Consider the following 21,252-nt stretch of genomic DNA (forward strand, 5'->3'; position numbering starts at 1 on the left):
TGTGGGATACCAATACCAAAGCTATAGGACACTGATGAAGGGAGGGACAAGGCAGGAACTTAAAACGGAAGGCACCACTGCCTGCAAGACCTTTCTCCCAAAAATAGCCCCCGAGGAAGCAAAAGTATCAAATTTGTAGAATTTAGAAAAAAGTATGAAGCGAAGACCAAGTCGCCGCCTTACAAATCTGTTCAACAGAGGCCTCATGTTTAAAAGCCCATGTGGAAGCTACCGCTCTAGTAGAATGAGCTGTAATTCTTTGAGGAGGCTGCTGGCCAGCAGTCTCATAAGCTAAACGGATAATGCTTCTCAGCCAAAAAGAAAGAAGTTGCCGAAGCCTTTTGGCCTCTCCTCTTTCCAGAGTAGACAAAAAACAATGCAGATGTTTGACGAAAATCCTTAGTAGCTTGCAAATAAAAAACTTTAAAGCACGAACCACGTCAAGAATGTGTAACAGACGTTCCTTCTTTGAAGAAGGATTAGGACACAGTGACGGAACAACAATTTCCTGATTGATATTCTTATTAGATACTACCTTAGGAAGAAACCCAGGTTTGGGACGCAAAACTAACTTATCTAAATGGAAGATCAGATAAGGGGAATCACACTGCAAGGCAGATAACTCTGAAACTCTTCAAGCAGAAGAGATAGCTACTAAAAACAGAACTTTCCAAGATAAAAGCTTGATATCTATGGAATGCAAGGATTCAAACAGAACCCCTTGAAGAACTAAATTTAAACTCCATGGCGGAGCAACAGGTTTTAACACAGGCCTGATTCTAACCAAAGCCTGACAAAACACCTGAACGTCTGGAACATCAGCCAGGCGCTTGTGCAAAAGAATAGACAGAGCAGAAATCTGTCCCTTTAAGGAACTAGTTGACAATCCCTTCTCCAATCCTTCTTGGAGAAAAGATAGTATCCTAGGAATCCTGACCTTACTCCACGAGTAACCCTTGGATTCACACCAATGAAGATATTTACACCATATCTTATGATAGATTTTCCTGGTGACAGGCTTTCGAGCCTGAATCAAGGCATCAATGACCGACTCGGAGAAACTACGTTTTGATAAAATCAAGCGTTCAATCTCCAAGCAGTCAGACGCAGAGAAATTAGATTTGGATGTTTGAATGGACCTTGGAGTAGAAGGTCCTGCCTCAGCGGCAGAGTCCATGGTGGAAAGGATGACATGTCCACCAGATCCGCATACCAAGTCCTGCGTGGCCACGCAGGCGCTATCAAAATCACTGAAGCTCTCTCCTGCTTGATCTTGGCAATCAGACGAGGGAGGAGAGGAAACGGTGGAAACACATAAGCCAGGTTGAAGGACCAGGGCACTGCTAGAGCATCTATCAGCGCTGCCTGGGGATCCCTTGACCTGGACCCGTAACAAGGAAGCTTGGCGTTCTGACGAGACACCATCAGATCCAGTTCTGGATTGCCCCAAAGTTGAATCAGCTGGGGAAATACCTCCAGATGGAGCTCCCACTCCCCCGGATGAAAAAAGTCTGCCGACTTAGAAAATCCGCCTCCTAGTTCTCTACTCCTGGGATATGGATAGCTGAGAGATGGCAAGAGTGAACCTCTGCCCATAGAATTATCTTGGAAACCTCCATCATTGCCAGGGGACTCCTTGTTCCCCCCTGATGGTTGATATAGGCTACAGTCGTGATATTGTCCGACTGAAATCGGATGAACTTGGCCGCAGCTAGTTGAGGCCAATCCTGAAAAGCATTGAATATCGCTCTTAGTTCCAGAATGTTTATCGGATGGAGGGCTTCCTCCTGAGTCCACAAACCCTGAGCCTTCAGGGAGTTCCAGACTGCGCCCCAGCCCAGAAGGCTGGCATCTGTCGTCACTATAGTCCACTCTGGCCTGCGGAAACTCATTCCCCTGGACAGATGGACCCGAGATAGCCACCAGAGAAGAGAATCCCTGGTCTCTTGATCCAGATTTAACAGAGGAGACAAATCTGTGTAGTCCCCATTCCACTGATTGAGCATGCAAAGTTGCAGTGGTCTGAGATGTAGGCGGGCAAACGGAACTATGTCCATTGCCGCTACCATTAGGCAGATCATTTCCATACACTGAGCCACTGATGGCTGAGAAGTGGAATGAAGAGCATGGCAAGAAGTTAGAAGTTTTGATATCCTGACTTCTGTCAGAAAAATTTTCATTTCTACTGAATCTATCAGAGTTCCTAGGAAGGAAACTCTTGTGAGAGGAGAGAGAGAGAACTCTTTTCTATGTTCACTTTCCACCAGTGAGACCTCAGAAAGGCCAGAACAATGTCCGTATGGGACTTGGCGATTTGAAAAGTCGACGCCTGAATCAGAATGTTGTCTAGGTAAGGGGCTAGCACTATGCCCCGCGGCCTTAGAGCCGCCAGAAGGAACCCTAGAACCTTCGTAAAGATTCTTGGTGCCATGGCTAACCCGAAGGGAAGAGCCACAAACTGGTAATGCCTGTCTAGGAAGGCGAACCTGAGGAACTGATGATGATCTCTGTGAATCGGAATGTGGAGATAAGCATCCTTTAAGTCCACGGTAGTCATATATTGACCCTCCTGGATCATAGGGAGGATGGTTCGGATTGTCTCCATGTTGAAGGATGGGACCCTGAGAAATTTGTTTAGGATCTTGAGATCCAAGATTGGTCTGAAAGTTCCCTCTTTTTTGGGAACTATAAACAGGTTTGAATAAAAATCCAGCCCCTGTTCCTCTCTTGGTGGATCACTCCCATAACCAGTAGGTCTTGAACGCAACGTAAGAATGCCTCTGTTTTTATCTGGTTTACAGATAGTTGTGAGAGATGAAATCTCCCCTTTGGAGATGAACCTTTGAATTCCAGAAGATATCCCTGGGAAACAATCTCTAGTGCCCAGGGATCCTGGACGTCTCTTGCCCAAGCGAAGAGAGAAAGTCTGCCCCCTACTAGATCAGGTCCCTGATCGGGGGCTACTCCTTCATGCTGTCTTAGAGGCAGCGGCAGGTTTCTTGGCCTGCTTCCCCTTGTTCCAAGCCTGGTTAGGTCTCCAGACTGGTTTGGACTGGGCGAAATTTCCCTCTTGTTTTGCATTAGAGGAAACTGAGGCTGCGCCACTCTTGAAGTTTCGAAAGGAACGAAAATTATTCTGTTTGGTCCTCTTATTGGACCTATCCTGAGGAAGGGCGTGACGTTTTCCTCCAGTAATATCAGAAATGATCTCCTACAAGATCTCCCTTGAAGGAGATGTTAAGAAGCTTAGACTTTGAAGTAACGTCTGCTGACCAGGACTTAAGCCATAGCGCCCTACGCGCCAAAATGGCAAAACCTGAATTCTTAGCCGTTAGTTTGGTTAACTGAAAAACGGCGTCAGAAATAAAGGAATTAGCTAACTTAAGAGCTTTAATCCTGTCTAGAATGTCGTCTAGCGGAGTCTCCACCTGCAGAGCCTCCTCAAGAGACTCGAACCAAAAAGCTGCTGCAGCAGTAACTGGGGCTATGCATGCAAGAGGCTGGAGAATAAAACCTTGATGTATAAAAAAAAATTTCTTAAGGAGACCCTCCAATTTTTTATCCATAGGATCTAGGAAAGCACAACTGTCCTCGACGGGGATAGTTGTACGCTTAGCTAGGGTAGAGACTGCTCCCTCCACCTTAAGGACCGTCTGCCACGAGTCCCGTACGGTGGCATCTATGGGAAACATCTTTTTGAAAGCAGGAGGGGGAGAGAACGGCACACCTGGTCTATCCCATTCCTTAGTAATAATTTCCGAAAACCTCTTAGGGACTGGAAAAACATCGGTGTAAACAGGCACTGCAAAGTATTTGTCCATTTTACACAATTTCTCTGGAACTACAATGGGGTCACAATCATCCAGAGTCGCTAAAACCTCCCTAAGCAATAAGCGGAGGTGTTCAAGCTTAAATTTAAACGCTGTCATTACAGAATCAGACTGAAGCAACGCCTTCCCTGAGTCTGAAATGTCACCCACAGATAGAAGCTCACCTGCCTCGGCTTCTGAGTATTGTGAGGGTATATCGGACTCAGGCATTAAAGAGTCAGTAAGCTCTGTATTAGTTCTAGCCTCAGAGCTGTCTCGCTTTCCTTGTAACCCTGGCAGTTTGGAAAATACCTCTGTGAGGGTAGCATTCATAACTGCCGCCATGTCCTGTAAGGTAAAAGAATGAGACGCGCTAGATGTACTTGGTGTCACTTGAGCGGGAGTTATAGGTTCTGACACATGGGGAGAGCTAGATGGCATAATCTCCCTTTTTTCAGTCAGAGAATCCCCTGGAGATAAATCTTTAAGCGCCATCATATGGTCTTTATAGTTTATAGAAATTTCAGTACATATTCTAAGAGGGGGTTCCACCATGGCTTCTAAACATATTGAACAAGGAGTTTCCTCTATGTCAGACATGTTTAACAGACTAGTAATGAGACAAGCAAGCTTGGAAAACACTTTAATAAAGGTGAAACAGCAATTAAACAAAAACGTTACTGTGCCTTTAAGAGAAAAAAAAAAACACTTAAACTGCAAAACAGTGTAAAAATATAGTAGTCTTTGAAATTGAAATTTTTACAGTGTGTGTGTGTGTAAGGGACTAAAGCAACATTGCACCCACTTGCAAATGGATGATTAACCCCTTAGGCCCCAAAACGGATTTAAATACGTTAAAAAACGTTACAAGACAGTTAAGCACCCTGCCACAGCTCTGCTGAGGCTCCTACCTGCCCTCAAGTACGATTTTGTGCAGAAATAAACCCCTTATAATGGTCCTCAGGTGCCAGAGGACTCCTCTAGGGAAGCTGGATGTCTCAGTCTGAATTAAAACTGCGCATTTAGAGCGCTAAAATAGGCCCCTCCCACCATGTACTGGACGCCAGAGGGGCCTTAAGAAAATACTCCTAGGAGTATCTGATTAGCCATGTGGAAACTAGGCCCCAAATAAAGAGTTATCTCCCTCAGAGAAAAAACGTCCTATTTTTGAATTCATGTAAACGTTTAACTGTCACTAAGTAATAAGAGTATTACCCTGTTTTGTAAGCATGATCCCAGTCGCTGTTAAATCACTGTATCAGGCTTACCTCAAATACACAAGGCTCTGTCAGCATTTTCTAGAACTCATTCATCTCTCTAGAAATAAATATACTGAACATACCTCAAAGAAGGTAATCTGCAGACCGTTCCCCCAACTGAAGTTGTCCCATACTCTTCAGTTATGTGTGAGAACAGCAATGGACCTTAGTTACAAACCGCTAAGATCATAAACCTCCAGGCAGAACTCTTCTTCTAATTTCTGCCTGAGAGTAAAACAGTACAACGCCGGTACCATTTAAAGACAACAAACTTTTGATTGAAGGCAAAACTACACTAAGTCACCACATATCTCTAGATACTTCCTATCTTGTTGAGAGCTGCAAGAGAATGACTGGGGGTGGCAGTTAGGGGAGGAGCTATATAGACAGCTCTGCTGTGGGTGTCCTCTTGCAGCTTCCTGTTGGGAAGGAGAATATCTCACAAGTAATGGATGAACCCGTGGACTGGATACACCTTACAAGAGAAATAACAGTTTTTTTTCAAACCTGACAGTTTAAAATGTTGCATCGTTTTATTTTAAAGCAAAGGGGAAATGAATAAGCTGCTGAAATAGAAAATGCAGCCTTACTTTCAATTTAAACTTATGTGTCAAAATAAAGCCTAAAAAAACATTTTACCCTTTCTTTTTAAGAGTTTAAATGTTAATCTCACACATGCTACAGTACCTGCTTCATGCCCCAGTGTAACCCATACAACAGGATTATCTATGTCCCAATAAAAAAAAGTAGTGTCTTAAATTTGTTAAGTGCATGGTCTCCCCAACTGGAAGAAAAAGCACTTACCTGCTCCACTGTCCAGTATGTAGACAGTTACAAGGTATGAGAAGACAGTTCTTCACAGGACCTTTGAAAAAAGAAAGAACAGAGTAGCCAACTGACTTTCTAAACTAGGGCATCAATTGTTCCTAACTGCTTTAAAGCCACCACTACCCGACTGCAAGGAATGACGCAGAATACGGCTATGCCCCAAAACTTGCTTGTAGATTAAATCAAAATTTTTCTTCAGACACCTAAACTTCACCTCCTCCATGCACCGAAGGCAAAAGAGAATGACTGGGGGTTGTGGGTTAGGGAGTGATACTTAACAGTTTAACTGTGGTGCTCTTTGCCTCCTCCTGCTGGCCAGGAGTGATATTCCCCAACCATAATTATTCAAGCCGTGGACTCACCATATCTTAGGAAAGAAATATTTTATATCCTAATTTTTTGCTCTAACTCCCAGATTTCAAACAAAATTTGTAAATCCCTGTAATATTATATTCAAAGCAATGACTAACGTGAGAATAATATGAAGATGTATTTGTATCATTATTTCAGTGCAAATCTTTAGTCTCCATAAAAAAAATTGCACAAGACATGTTGTAACTTAGGTTTTCCTTACCTCACCGTCTCTGTTGAGGCTATTAAAAAGGACACATATAAAAGTCACTAGACTGAGGAAACAAATGACTGTGTGGAATACAGCAAAGTTGTAAAAAAATAAGAGATAGCACTTTCATTTTTTAATAAGATGTTAAAAAGGGACAGTCAACTTTATTTTCTTTATGGTTTAAAAATATTTATAAAACATTTACTACCCATTCCCCAGCTTTCTATAACCAACATTGTTATATTAATATACTTTATAACCTCTAAGATTGCCTGCAGGATGCCCCTTACCCAAGTACTTTTTTTTCTTTTTAAGCTTTGTACAATCTTGCACTACAGCTAGACAGTGCTAGTTCATGTGTGCTTTATAGATGACATTGTGCTCACTCTAATGGAGAATGGGTTCACAAGAACCAGCACTTATTGGCTACAATGCTATATTGTAAAAGGTAAAAAAAAAAAAAAAAAAAAAAAAAAAACACACACACAAGGGGCTTAGATACAGGTAGAGGTAAAAAAGTATATTAATATAACAGTGTTGGTTATGGCTCAAAACTGGGGGAATGGGTAATAAAAGGGATTATCTATCTTTTTATATAGTGGCAATTTTTAAGTAGACTGTTCCTTTAAGGAGGACAAATACAAAAATGAAAGTATACTACAAAATATAATTAAACATTTTAAAATTACATCTCAAACGTGTTTAATCTGCCTTTCAAGTCGAAGAAGAGGATACACTTGTCCTAAAATTCTATGAGGAATATAGACAAACACATTGCTGAAGATAGGAAAAAATAAGTTTTATATTGTTGAAGACAAAAACAAAAAAAAAAGTGATTTTTCTATACAATGATACTCATTACTGTGTTTAAGGAACGACGATCCAAAGCGCAATGCTCTGGTGTGATTGTCTAAAGTCTCAGTACTATGGAGGTCAGGGCTTTATTTTCCTAGACGCCTAAGCCGCACTTGTACCCTAAAAACTGGACAAGGCGCCTAAATTTTGGGCTCCTACAGCCCCTCACACTGTCATCAGACACTGAAGACCAAGAGAAGCCCACTGCACAGTTTATTTTGTAAGCGGCTGCTGCAGACTTCCTAATAGAGTAAGCATTCCTGAAATATTGAGTAGCGCAGTTTACAGAAAAACAGTGTGGTTTATGGAGGCAAAGCTGTGAAAGAAGTTAACTACCTTGTGTATTGTTGCTTTGCTGTCTTGCCATGGTGTATGATTTTTGAAAAACTGTCATAAGCTTTTTAGAGTTTGGCTGTTCCTCACCCAATTTTATTAATCATACACAGCGGTTTCTGTTAATGATGGATTATTAGGGTTGCGCATTCGGATCTTTCGTGTGGATCCGAATGTTGAAGTAAGAAGCAGCTCAGGCCATTTGGATATTTTCGTAGCCGGATTGATTCTTGCAAAAGATCCCCACTGAAAGATCTGGATTTGCAGAGATCTTAGTGTGGGGATCTTTTACAGGAATCAATCCAGCTACAAAAATATCTGAAGGGCACAAGCTGCTGCTTACTTCTGCATTTGGATCCACACTAAAGAAACTAATGTGCATCCCTAATGATTATGTTTCAACCTACATATTAAATTGATAGTCATTAGCACTTGTTTGGTATAACTGTTTAAACAAGCACCTGACTATATGCCAACAAAATACCTGACTTTTCGCAAGTGTACCCAGAGGAATTGCTGCAGTTTTGTAGGCAAAGGGTGGTCACACCAAATATTGATTTGATTTAGACTTTTCTTCTGTTCACTCACTTTGCATTTTGTTGATTGATAAAAAATAAATAAAAAAAACTATTAAAAAAAAGGGACAGTAAATTCCAAAAAAAACCTTTCATGATTCAAATAGGGTATGTAATTTTAAACAACTTTCCAATTTACTTGTATCACCAACGTTGCTTTGTTTTCTTGGTATTCTTAGTTGAAAGCTAAACCTAGTTTCTTAGACCTTGAATACAAACACATTTATTTATTATAGGGCTTGAAATTTCCAGTGGTCTACAATTCCCAGATGACTTAGAAATAATATAATATAATATAATATAATATAATATAATATAATATAATATAATATAATATAATATAATATAATATAATATAATATAATATAATATAATATAATATAATATAATATAATATAATATAATATAATATAATATAATATAATATAATATAATATAATATAATATAATATAATATAATATAATATAATATAATATAATATAATATAATATAATATAATATAATATAATATAATATAATATAATATAATATAATATAATATAATATAATATAATATAATATAATATAATATAATATAATATAATATAATATAATATAATATAATATAATATAATATAATATAATATAATATAATATAATATAATATAATATAATATAATATAATATAATATAATATAATATAATATAATATAATATAATATAATATAATATAATATAATATAATATAATATAATATAATATAATATAATATAATATAATATAATATAATATAATATAATATAATATAATATAATATAATATAATATAATATAATATAATATAATATAATATAATATAATATAATATAATATAATATAATATAATATAATATAATATAATATAATATAATATAATATAATATAATATAATATAATATAATATAATATAATATAATATAATATAAATTATATATTATATATTATATATTATATATTATATATTATATTATATTAATATATATATATATATATATATATATATATATATATATATATATATATCTCCATCCCTCAGTTTAAGCCGGGGTTAGGTTCCAGAAGGAATGGTTGTAAATCGAAACCGTTGTAAATTGAAACCCAGTTTATAATCTAAGTCAATGGGAAGTGAGGGAGATAGGTTCCAGGCCCCTCTCAAAATTGTCATAAGTAAAACCTAATAAATTATTTTTAAAGCTTTGAAATTAAGACTTTAAATGCTAAACAGCATTATAAACCTAATAAAATAATCACACAACACAGAATATATAATTAAACTAAGTTAAATGAACAAAAACATTTGCTAAACAGCATTATAAACCTAATAAAATAATCGCACAACACAGACTTCAATTGCATTTTTCTGCAAACAGTTCTTTCTATGCATTCCCATCTGGACTGATTTATAGACAGGAAGATCTTGTTCCTTTGAACTCTGCTCGATAGCTCAGGTATGGTTAAACTGATTAATTTCAGCTTGCTTGACTTTGCTGCAACACAAGCGGACAGCTCCACCTACTGGCTATTTTAATAAATGCACTGCTTCTCAATGATTTTCAATAGCAGTCACATGACTGGAAAAAAAGGTTGTTATTCTGACGAGGGATATAGAGATATAGATAGATATAGAGATATAGATAGATATAGAGATATAGATGGATATAGAGATATAGATAGATATAGAGATATAGAGAGATATAGAGAGATATAGAGAGATATAGAGAGATATAGAGAGATAGAGAGATATAGAGAGATAGATAGAGATAGAGATATAGAGAGATAGAGATATAGAGAGATATAGAGAGATATAGAGAGATATAGAGAGATATAGAGAGATATAGAGAGATATAGAGAGATATAGAGAGATATAGAGAGATATAGAGAGATATAGAGAGATATAGAGAGATATAGAGAGATATAGAGAGATATAGAGAGATATAGAGAGATATAGAGAGATATAGAGAGATATAGAGAGATATAGAGAGATATAGAGAGATATATAGAGATATATAGAGATATATAGAGATATATAGAGATATATAGAGATATATAGAGATATATAGAGATATATAGAGATATATAGAGATATATAGAGATATATAGAGATATATAGAGATATATAGATAGATAGATATATAACAAGATAAAGTCCAGCACCAATTCACTTCCAGGTAAGGGTGCAAGCAGCCTCTGTCTCACCTTGACAGGTATTAATATGCAAAATAGAAATGGCTGCAGCACACCAAGTCAGATTTATAACATTTTTATTACAAGCAGTGAAATACAGGCGACGTTTCGGGCTTCTGCCCTGGCTTGAGAAAGGGCAGAAGCCCGAAACGTCGCCTGTATTTCACTGCTTGTAATAAAAATGTTATAAATCTGACTTGGTGTGCTGCAGCCATTTCTATTTTGCATATTAATACCTGTCAAGGTGAGACAGAGGCTGCTTGCACCCTTACCTGGAAGTGAATTGGTGCTGGACTTTATCTTGCTATATATATATATATATATATATATATATATATATATATATATATATATATATATATATATATATATATATATATATATATATATATATATATATATATATATATATATATATATATATATATATATATATATATATAAAAATCCCATCCAATGTACAGTGTTACCCTCCTGTGGACATCTGCCTGGGTGCCAACATGCAATAAATATTCCTGAACAAACGGCCGCACTCTCTTTTGGTGAAACAAGTAAATACTCTTTAATGGAACGTTTTCGGGGATGATGGGGAGGAATTCCCCAAAAAACGTTCCATTAAAGAGTATTTACTTGTTTCACCAAAAGACCTGAGAGTGCGGCCGTTTGTTCAGGAATATATATATATATATATATATATATATACACACACACACATATATATATATACACACATATATACACACACGTGTCTCCATTAGGGGTTAAAAAATAAATATTTGCCCCTGTGCCTGAACTTGGGTTTAAAATAAAAAAATGCCCATTATCCCATACCCATGCATAAAGATGTTCCTTATCTAAGTGGCATATCGGTGTGTGAGTGGCCATGTGGTACAAAGCAGAGTCATGGCTGTAGTGGTCATGCTTTGTACAAACAATTTAAGAGACAGTCCCTCCTGTGAAAGGCAGCTCCTCTGCTTCACATTCCTGCTTCACTGTTCCAATCTTCCTCAGTTTGGAATCTGAGAGACATATCAAGAGTTCCTATGCTCAAAAAAAAAAAGTCTGTGCTTTTTCTAAACTCTGTAAAAATCAAGAAGCAGTTTTTAGGTAAATCCTGAAAAGAAGGTCCTGCACTACTGTGTAACACAAGACTAAGAGTTCTATCCGTTAATTGGTCACGCAAATGAAGGAGTATGTACATTTTTCCATATAACGGCCCTTTAAATCACTTGAAAGTGATGCAGCCTGTGTTGTAAAAAGCGAAGAAAATATTCCCTGAACATCTCTATGTAAAATGAGGATATTTTACCTCAAAATTTCTTCAGCTCACCAGAGTAAGTGCTCTGTGAGCAGTTATTCTTCTGCTACAGCTATCTGCATGGTAGAAAAACATCCAGTTAGCATAATTATTAGTGCTGACCTTACACTTTGCTTTACTCTGTTCTTTTGGGATAGCGCCATAATTTTGCAAAAGTAAATGTCCTTAGAGGGATATGAAACCAAAACATTTTATTTTGTGATTCAGACAGAGCATACCATTAAAAAAAAAAAAAAAAAAAAAAAAAAAAAAAAAAAAAAGCTTCCAAATTGTATCTATTATCAAATTTTCTTTGTTCCCATGATATTCTGTGCTGAAGAGATACCTACATCTGGAGCACTACATGGCAGAAAATAGTGCTGGCATCTAGTGCTTCTGCAAATGGATAACATTCTTGCAAAACTGCTGCCATATACTGCTCCAGAAAAGGGGCCGGCTCTTAATCATACTTCCATGCTTTTTTTTTAGTCTGAAGTTAAAATATGTAGATTTTTGTGACAAATAAGTTGTCTAATTCCACTCCTCCTGTATCATGTGACAGCCAATCACAAATGCATATTATGTGAATCCTTGCACATGCTCAGTAGGACCTGGTTACTCTAAAAGTGTAAATATAAAAAAAAGACTGCACATTTTGTTAATGGAAGTAAATTGGAAAGTTTCTTAAAGGGATACTGAACCCAAATTTTTTCTTTCATGGTTCAAATAGAGCATGCAATTTTAAGCCACTTTCTAATTTATTCCTATTTTTCTTCGTTCTCTTGCAATCTTTATTTTAAAAAGACGACATCTAAGTTTTTTTTTTTTTTTTTTTAATTCAGAACTATGGACAGCACTTTTTTATTGGTGGATGAGTTTATCCACCAATCAGCAAGAACAACCCAGGTTGATCACCAAAAATGGGCCGGCATCTAAACTTACTTTCTTGCATTTCAAATAAAGATACCAGGAGAATGAAGAACATTTGATAATAGGAGTAAATTAGAAAGTTGCTTAAAATGTCATGCTCTATCTGAATCACAAAAGATAAAATTTGGGCACAGTGTCCCTTTAAAATTGTGTGCTCTATCTGAATAATGAAAGTTTAATTTTGACTTGACTGTCCCTTTCAGTTCTGAAGTTTAATGCATTTTATTATTTAAAAAAAAAAAAAAAAAAAAAAAAAGGCAGATTTATATTTACTTTATATTCTTTTGAATCTGTGCACTTTCTGCATGCCTTTCAATGAAAAATTCATGCAGCTGTTACCCTCTAGGGAGTGCAGAGTGACCCTAAGCAGAAAATCTCCCTGCTTTAAAAAGAAAGGTAAACTTTGATGAATCAGTGCCCTGTTTTAAAAAAATATTAAAAACAGGGGCACTTTCATTTATCAAACTTTACATTTCACCGTTTTTGTAAAAATACATTTTATTCTGGAAGCAGATCCAGCACTTCCCCCGCAAGTCTCTTCTTACGCCACCAATGACGAATCCAGCTTCCTCCAATCACGGCTTCCCCCCCAGAGCAAACATTACCTGAGGCCCCGCAAGGATTGGAGGAAGCCGGATTAGTCATTGGTGACGTAAGAAGAGACTTGCGACGAGCGGGGGAAGCGCAGGAGTAGCTTCCAGAATAAAAAGGTAAGTATTTTTACAAAAATTGTGAAATGTAAACTTTGATGAATAAAAATGTGCCCCTGTTTTTAAAAATATTAAAAACAGGGGCACATTTTTATTCATCAAAGTTTACATTTCACCGTGATTGATTCATCAAAGATTACCTTTACTTTAAGGGCATACGCCTGAGCAGAATAAAGAGGTTGTTTTTTTGTTTTTTTTATTGGACCTCAGATACAGGGAGAGAAAAAAAAAAAAAAAATATTTAAAAAAAAAATATATTTAAAACAAAAAACAAGTCGCTTGCAAAAGATTGGGCCATAAGGAACATACAAAAATTAAAATGAAGCCGTTTATTATGTTCCTTTAAAATTACAAAAAGGGAATAATAATTTAAGAGATATTACAAAGTTTTTATATTGCACATAATTGAAAAATTGCATACTCTACTTCATTAGTGCATGTAATTGTAAGACTCTCGACCCTACATTACACAATAGAAGTGGTGCGCAGGTCCCAAACGGAACCGGATGCTCATCCAATCAGCAGTGCTTGTCGCACGACCCAGCTGTGCAACCAACGCTATTGATTAGATCAGTGGCAGTTTCTGCTTGGGACCAACAGTGCTCTGAGTCCTGAGCAGCAATTTTACTATGAGTTTAACAACTTTGACGGTTGATAATCTTAAAATTGCACACTTCAATGAATTAGAGCATGTATTTTTTTCGACTATTATGATCCTTCAAAGATTTTATATTACAACCTCACAGTATATACATATATATTAGGAGGGGTGCATTTGGATCCTTCGTGAGGATCCAAATGCGGAAGGCGGCAGGCGATCATGGGATTTATGTCTTTCCAGTGCCGCATTTATTCAAGTGAAGGTTCAACACACTAAAATCTGTGCAAATCCAGATCAGTGTGTTGAACTTTCACAGGGATAAATTTGACTCTGAAAAGAGACAAATCCCACGAGCAGCCACTTTCTTCCGCATTTGGATCCTCACAAAAGGATCCGAATGCATGCTCCTTATTTATTTAAAAAGCCAGATTTCTCCCCCCCCCCCCCTTCAGATTTCACACAAACCATGGGCGAGATTACATATGCGCTGCAGATTTCAGCGCAACTGCTAAAACCTGCATCGCCCGTAAGTTCACCTTTCCCATCTGGTTAACAACATATACGGCGCCATCAGATTATAAACTGCCGTAGGTCGGATATACTGTCGATGTTCAGAAATGTGCGCAAATAGACATTTGAATCGCCAGTGGCTTACAGCAGTTTATAATTCCCTATATCCGCCATCCCCCCACGTCGCAACTAATAATAAAAGTGATAAACCCCTAAACAACCATCCCCCACAATGCAACGTTTGAGCATTCAATTTTGAATTGTAGTGACATAAAATGTATAGCACTCTTGCAGCAGATATACATTTGCTGCACTAGTGATTAATCTTGTGTTATTCCACTCATTGTTGTGTATATATATTTCAATGTTATATTAGATAGATCTTAAAATTGAATGCTGCTTTAGAACACACACACTTTACTCCACTTATTGGTGATACTACACATTGGATGTTACATTTGTTACATAAGAAAATGAATTCATAGAGATATAATTGTCTCCCTAAAGTAAACCATTGTGTTCTTTTTAATATAAATTGTAATAATTTTTACCAAAAAATGGTCTTCAACCTACTTGCAATTAATTAACATACATCAGCCCATTAATACTCCGCTCTTAGCTCCCTCCTATTTTTTCTCTTTTTTGTATCTATACGGTTGGTGCCTCACATGGAAGGTGACAATTAGGAGAGGCAGCGAGTTTTGTTGTCCAGCACTACATTTCTATCTTACCCAATCTACCCCATAATGCAATAAACCTAAAGTAAATTAATAACCCCTAATCCGCCATCCCTTCACAACGCAGACCTTAGCTATTCACTAAGCTTCCTAACCCAGCACCCTCCAAGTTAAGCCAAATTACATAAAATAAAATAAAAAACTAAGTTAAAATAAAAAATCCCAACATTAAAAAAACAAAACCTAAGATTCAATTAAATTAAGTCTAATATTACCAAAAATAAAAAAAAGTCTAAGATTACAGAAAAAAAAATTAACGAAATTATGAAAAATAAAAATTTAAACCTAATCTAATACCCCTATAAAAATAAAAAGCCCCCCAAAATAAGCACTCCCAAACACTAAACTACCATTAGCCCTTTAAAAGGGCCTTTTGTAGGGCATTGCCCTAAAGCGATCAGCTCTTTTACCTAAAAAAAAAAATATACAAATTAACCCCTAACAGTAAACCCCCCCCAACATAAAAAGACCTAACTCTAAAAAAAAAACCTAAGCTACCCATTGCCCTTAAAGAGGCATTTGTATGGGCATTGCTCTTTTGCAACCTATTAAAAAAGCCCTAATCAAAAAAAAAAAAAAAAAAAAAAAAAAAAAAAAAAACACACCCAAGTCTAACCCCGAAATAGGTACTCACCATTCCTGAAGTCCGGCGGTGAAGGTCTTCTTCCAGGCAGAGATATCTTCATCCGGAGCAAATGCGGCGCAGAGGTGGCCACGGAGCAGGAACGCCAGCTGCAGAGACACCTTTTCATTTGATCGCCGCCGCACACTGAAGCTTGAATGCAAGGAACCCGTTTTATATTTGGGGTACCTTGCATTCCTATTGGCTGATATTTTCAAATCAGCCAATAGGATGAGAGCTACTGAAATCCTATTGGCCGATTTGAAAATATCAGCCAATAGGAATGCAAGGTACCCCAAATATAAAACGGGTACCTTGCATTCAAGCTTCAGTGTGCAGTGGCGATCGTATGAAGAGAATACTCCGCGCTGGTTGTCTCCCCGGCCATCGTTCCTGCTCCGCGGCCACCTCCGCTCCAGATGAAGATGAAGATAGAAGAGGACCCCGTGCTGGATAAATATGTCGCTGCCTGGAAGAAGACCTTCACCATCGGACTTAAAAGGGACACTCGTCAAAATTAAAAACTTTCATTATTCAGATAGAGCATGCAATTTTAAACCGCTTTCAAATTTACTTCTATTAAAAAAAAAAAAGTGCAGTGTCTTTTTATATTTACACTTTTTGAGTCACCAGCTCCTACTGAGCATGTGCAAGAATTCACAAAATAAAGCGTATATGCATTTGTGATTGGCTGATGGATGTCACATGGTACGTGTATGCATTTGTGATTGGCTGATGGATGTCACATGGTACGTGTATGCATTTGTGATTGGCTGATGGCTGTCACATGGTACAGGGGGAGTGGAAATAGACAACTTTTAAAATTGTCAGAAAAAAAAATCTACTATTAACCCTTTAAGGACACAACTTTCAGTTTGCTCAATTGTTTTAAGACGGAAAAATGCCGTCATATGTCCTTAAGAGGTTAATTTTGAGGTTCAGACTAAGTGCTATTGCATTGTCTTGTTATCTTGCATGTGTTGACTTTGCAAATCTACTGTGTTGACTGGTCCTTTAAGGAATGGTGAGTACCTATTTCACGGTTAGACTTAGGTTTTTTTTGGGTGTTTTTGTTTGTTTTTTTAAGAATAGGGCTTTTTTATTTTAATGGACTGCAAAAGAGCTGATTGCCCTTTTAAGGGCAATGCCTATACAAGTGCCCCTTTAGGGGAAATGGGTAGCTTAGGTTTTTTTTTATTTTGGGGGGTTTGATGGGGGTTTACTGTTAGGGGTTAATTTGTATTTTTTAGGTAAAAGAACTGATCGCTTTAGGGCACTGCCCTACAAAAGGCTGTTTTATGGGCTATTGGTAGTTTAGTGTTAGATTAGGGTTTTTTTTATTGGGGGGGCTTTTTAATTTTATAGGGGTATTAGATTAAGTTTATATTTTTTGTTTTTGATAAGTCTAAAATTTTATTTTTGGTAATATTAGACTTACTTTAATTGAATCTTACGTTTTTTTTGTTTGTTTTTTATGTTAGGATTTTTTATTTTAACTAACTTAGAATTTTTTATTTTATGTAATTAGTGTTAACTTAGGGGGTGTTAGGTTAGGGAGTTTAGTGATAAGTTCTTTGCGTTGTGGGGAATGGTGGTTTAGGGGTTAATTAGGTTTATTGCATAGTGGGGGTTGACGGATTAGGGGTTAATAGATTTTATTAGTTATTGCGGTGGGGGGATTGCAGTTGACAGGTACATATTGCTCATGCATTAGTTGTTAGTTAATACTTTCAAGGAGTTACGGTGCTCATATATTCAGCGCAAGCCTTGCTGCGCCTGCCTATGTGTGGCGAGGTGAAAATGGAGTAAAATTTCTCCATTTTTGCTGTGTAAGTCCTTGCGCTGAATATGCGATACCGAATTGCGACGCTGGTTCTATGTTAGTTTATGGGAGTAAAAACTGTGGTTGACAGGTGAACTATACGGGCCGCATTTATATGCGGCGCCGTATATTTGATCGCACACTTCACCAAAAAAAAAAAAAAAAAAAAAACTGGTGTTGCCGGCTTTCGCGGGTGACGTTGCATATGTAATCTCGCCACGTGTTTAAAACAAGAAATGCTACAGTGTTCAATGAAGTTCTTCTGCTTCAGCACTGGTATAATTTGTTGGGCCCTAATTTATTAAGAGAATAATGTATAATAAAAGTGAAGCAGTCAGCATTTGATCTTTGTTTACAGTCAGACCAAAATGCACAGCGTGGAGGGACTTGAAAGTGTTTTAGCATAGATATTGATGTCTCTCAGACTTGCACATCACAAAAAGAAAACAGTACTGAATAACATGCTTATGACACAATCACCGTGCAGCACAAGATCCTTGCATAAGAATGTATCTGATAACCTTGTTTCCAACAGCAATGATGTAAGCTGCAGAATAAATCATGCACCTTTGTTACACAGTATTAATTTAAACTCAAATGCAGCTAAATGTGTAAAATGTGTCCAAAGGAAAAGGTTATTGTATTTGTATCCTTAACTACACTTAGAAATTCAGTGCCACACAGTTAAGGGACGTCAGCTTCACCAATTGGGACAAAGCTGGTGTAGTAGAAGGAAGTGTGGGCTAGCAACAGTGATTTGATTGGAGAATAAAGCACTAGTCTCCAAAGGAAATGCAGTGTCATCCCAGGCCTAACTCTTTCATAGTCAACAGTGCCGGTAAATGTGTGTCCCCCTGCAAAAGTGTCATCTAGCAGGGAGGAGCAGCTCAGTAAATCACTGTGACGTTAGGGTGGCACTATGAATGAAAATGAACTATGTGGTAGCAAGTGTCTCATGTAATCTATATAATATCTCTATATATCTAGTGTACACAAAAACTTGAAAACAGACAACTAGATCAGAACTGCTACTATGGGCTTTTTGTTCAAAATGCCTGCTGGCCATATATGCACACAATTTATGTTTATTTTATTTTTTAAATAGCATTAAAATGGCTTACGTATTGTAATAAATATTTTGTAACCTACTTTAAAAATGATATTCCTTTATTGTTCATTGCCATTATGCTTACTAGTGTCACCTTGTACTTGACAAGGGACTGTTCCTAAATTAATAATGCAAGGAAGGGCACAATTAATCTTTAGGTTTAAATAAATTATATGATGCTACAAAATAGCTATTGCATTTACTAGTGTAATCACTTATTTTTTTTAGATACTACAACCAGTTTTAAACCAACATGTTAGCACTGCATTTTTACATTTGTCAGAAGCTTATAGCACTGGCAATACCCCCTCAAATAAAAACTAGTGTTTACATAGAAGTATGCATTTGTTGATACCAGTTATTAAAATAAGTGATAAACTGGAATCAAAGACTCTAAACTCATTTACAAATAGCCTAACATGCAGACTTCAGTCTATGCATATCTACAGTTATGTAGTAATATCTATATCACATGCAGGTTCTAGTATTAATATTTTTGCAGAACTCACTGTTTTACAATTATCACCATTTGCCCTAGTGTCTCATCTTTCCCTCATTGTACATTAAAAAGGGTGATTAAAAAAAAAAACAATACACTCATTAAACTGAAGGTGGTTTACACACACAAAAACAAACTTAATTTAAGAAAGACTTCGATGCACCTCGTTTCTTTGTTGAAATCTGATCTGCTTTATTCAGGATGGTCAGTGAAAGAAAAAAATTAAGGGAATAAAAATCAATGAGTGCACGCCATCTTGCAGAAGAACATGGAGGTAGCAAGGGGCGGGATTCACAAAGCCTGTTTACGTCAGAAGCGTAAATCTCATTGTGACAGTGGCTAAGCTCTACGCAGAGAGACCCTTCAAGCAGTATACTATGCGAAATATTAAATATGTACCCGGCCAGGTCTACCACATACACATGGGTAGGTACAACCGGTATAAGAAGCTGCAGCCTCCTCCCCCGAGGCTAAAACAACGAATGAGGATATAGATAAGAAAATGACACAAGACATCAAAACTAAATCTTCTATATTACATATCACTACTATCACAAATTAAAGTGCACTTCGCACATACACCAAGTTAACGAGTTCATAACAACTGCATTAAAATAAACGAATGAATAACTATATGAACGTGTATTTGGTATAGAAAGCAAATTGCCAAATGATGGGGACTGGTGCAAACCGTTATCCGCAAGGCCCCGCCCCCAAGCCGGCAGGTGCACATATATAACGGGAAAAACAAGTGTGAAAACGAATGTATAATTCTCTTACCGTCAACGTCTGAAAAAATCCCCCGGGTGTCGTTGCCCAGACGTACTTGGCATCCACGTAACCGACAATGGCGGCCTCCTGGCAGCTGCCATCGGCCATCAGCATATCCACGTAATCCTGCCAGCCGGACATCTTCAGTGAGGGGAACACCGGGAGGTAACGGTGTTTAGGAAAGCGGGGGTATGGGAAGCCGGTAATGGGGTTGAAACGGCTCCGTCACGGCCGTAGATAATCTGAGCTCCAACAGCCGGGATAAGGCAAGGAAATAGGGCAGCGCCCGGGTGTACTCCCCTCCCCTGTAATGCCTCTGCAGATCCCTCCGCCAACAGCGGAAGGACACTGACACACCTCCACGTTCAGACGGCGCATTCATCTTAGGGGCAGTTATGAGTCAGAATGAGGTGCGTGGTGCAGCGAGCTCAGCAATCACTGCATCGCACAGCACTATGGGCTTATTAGCACTATAGTACGTTCACACAGAATGACAGATTCGTTATAAGATATATAATTAGGCGACCCTTTGAGAGTGAATTGTGTTGAAAAGTGCAACCCAGTGTGTCCTAACACCGAGGCTGAGAAACTGCAGTATGTACCACCAGAAGATTGGAAAACGTGTGGATGGCACACTTCACTTAAAAATGAATTGATATGAATGTCACTACATAAAGTGAGACATCTTGATGTAGTGGCATAACCATTGGCATATTGTTTTAGTGCATTGGGTGCTAAATAAAACTGAAATGCCTTAAATTCCGACACAGAATTTTGAATATTGAACAAAAAAAAACTGAAAACTGTGGCTTCATCTCAAGTAGTCTATATTCCACAGCGCAATAAAACAAAGTTACTGGTGGGGGCACTGTGGACGAATTCTAGATGTATGTCCAAAATCAAACGTTATTGCTCTGTAATAGATGCCGCTATAGAAGAGGAGGAGCTCTATATTTTCCAAGTCCTGGGACAGCAGGGACACTGCAGGATTCCTTTGTTTCAGTGCTCTTTTTAGTATTCCCTCTTAAGGGAGTGGGGGTTAGATAGTTATAATTAATATCCATAGTTATAAAAGTAGAAGGGAGCAGTGGGAGGAACAGGAAAGTGAGAAAGCTGAGCACAGTAAGGGAGAAGGTATTGGTGAGGTTAAAAGAGAAGAAAAAAGTACGTAATCAAAGAGTCAAGAAAAAGGGTTGAATGCAGCATACCAGTAGAGGGGGCG

The 21,252-nt window shown here is 37.5% G+C and overlaps 1 protein-coding gene across 1 annotated transcript in view; it reads right to left on the reverse strand.

Moving 5' to 3' along the window:
• Window positions 1-20,364, reverse strand: part of PFN2 (profilin 2) — a 79,640-nt gene extending 59,276 nt beyond the window's left edge. The window contains exons 1-2 of the mRNA XM_053711720.1: window positions 20,040-20,364; window positions 19,659-19,729 (exon numbers count right to left, since the gene is read on the reverse strand). Coding sequence (XP_053567695.1) covers window positions 19,659-19,729; window positions 20,040-20,171 — 203 coding nt within the window. The 5' untranslated portion in view covers window positions 20,172-20,364. The remainder of the gene's footprint in view (window positions 1-19,658; window positions 19,730-20,039) is intronic.
• Between the last annotated feature and the right edge of the window lie 888 nt (window positions 20,365-21,252).

The sequence above is a fragment of the Bombina bombina genome, chromosome 4 (assembly GCF_027579735.1).
Source record: "Bombina bombina isolate aBomBom1 chromosome 4, aBomBom1.pri, whole genome shotgun sequence".
Taxonomy (NCBI): domain Eukaryota; kingdom Metazoa; phylum Chordata; class Amphibia; order Anura; family Bombinatoridae; genus Bombina; species Bombina bombina.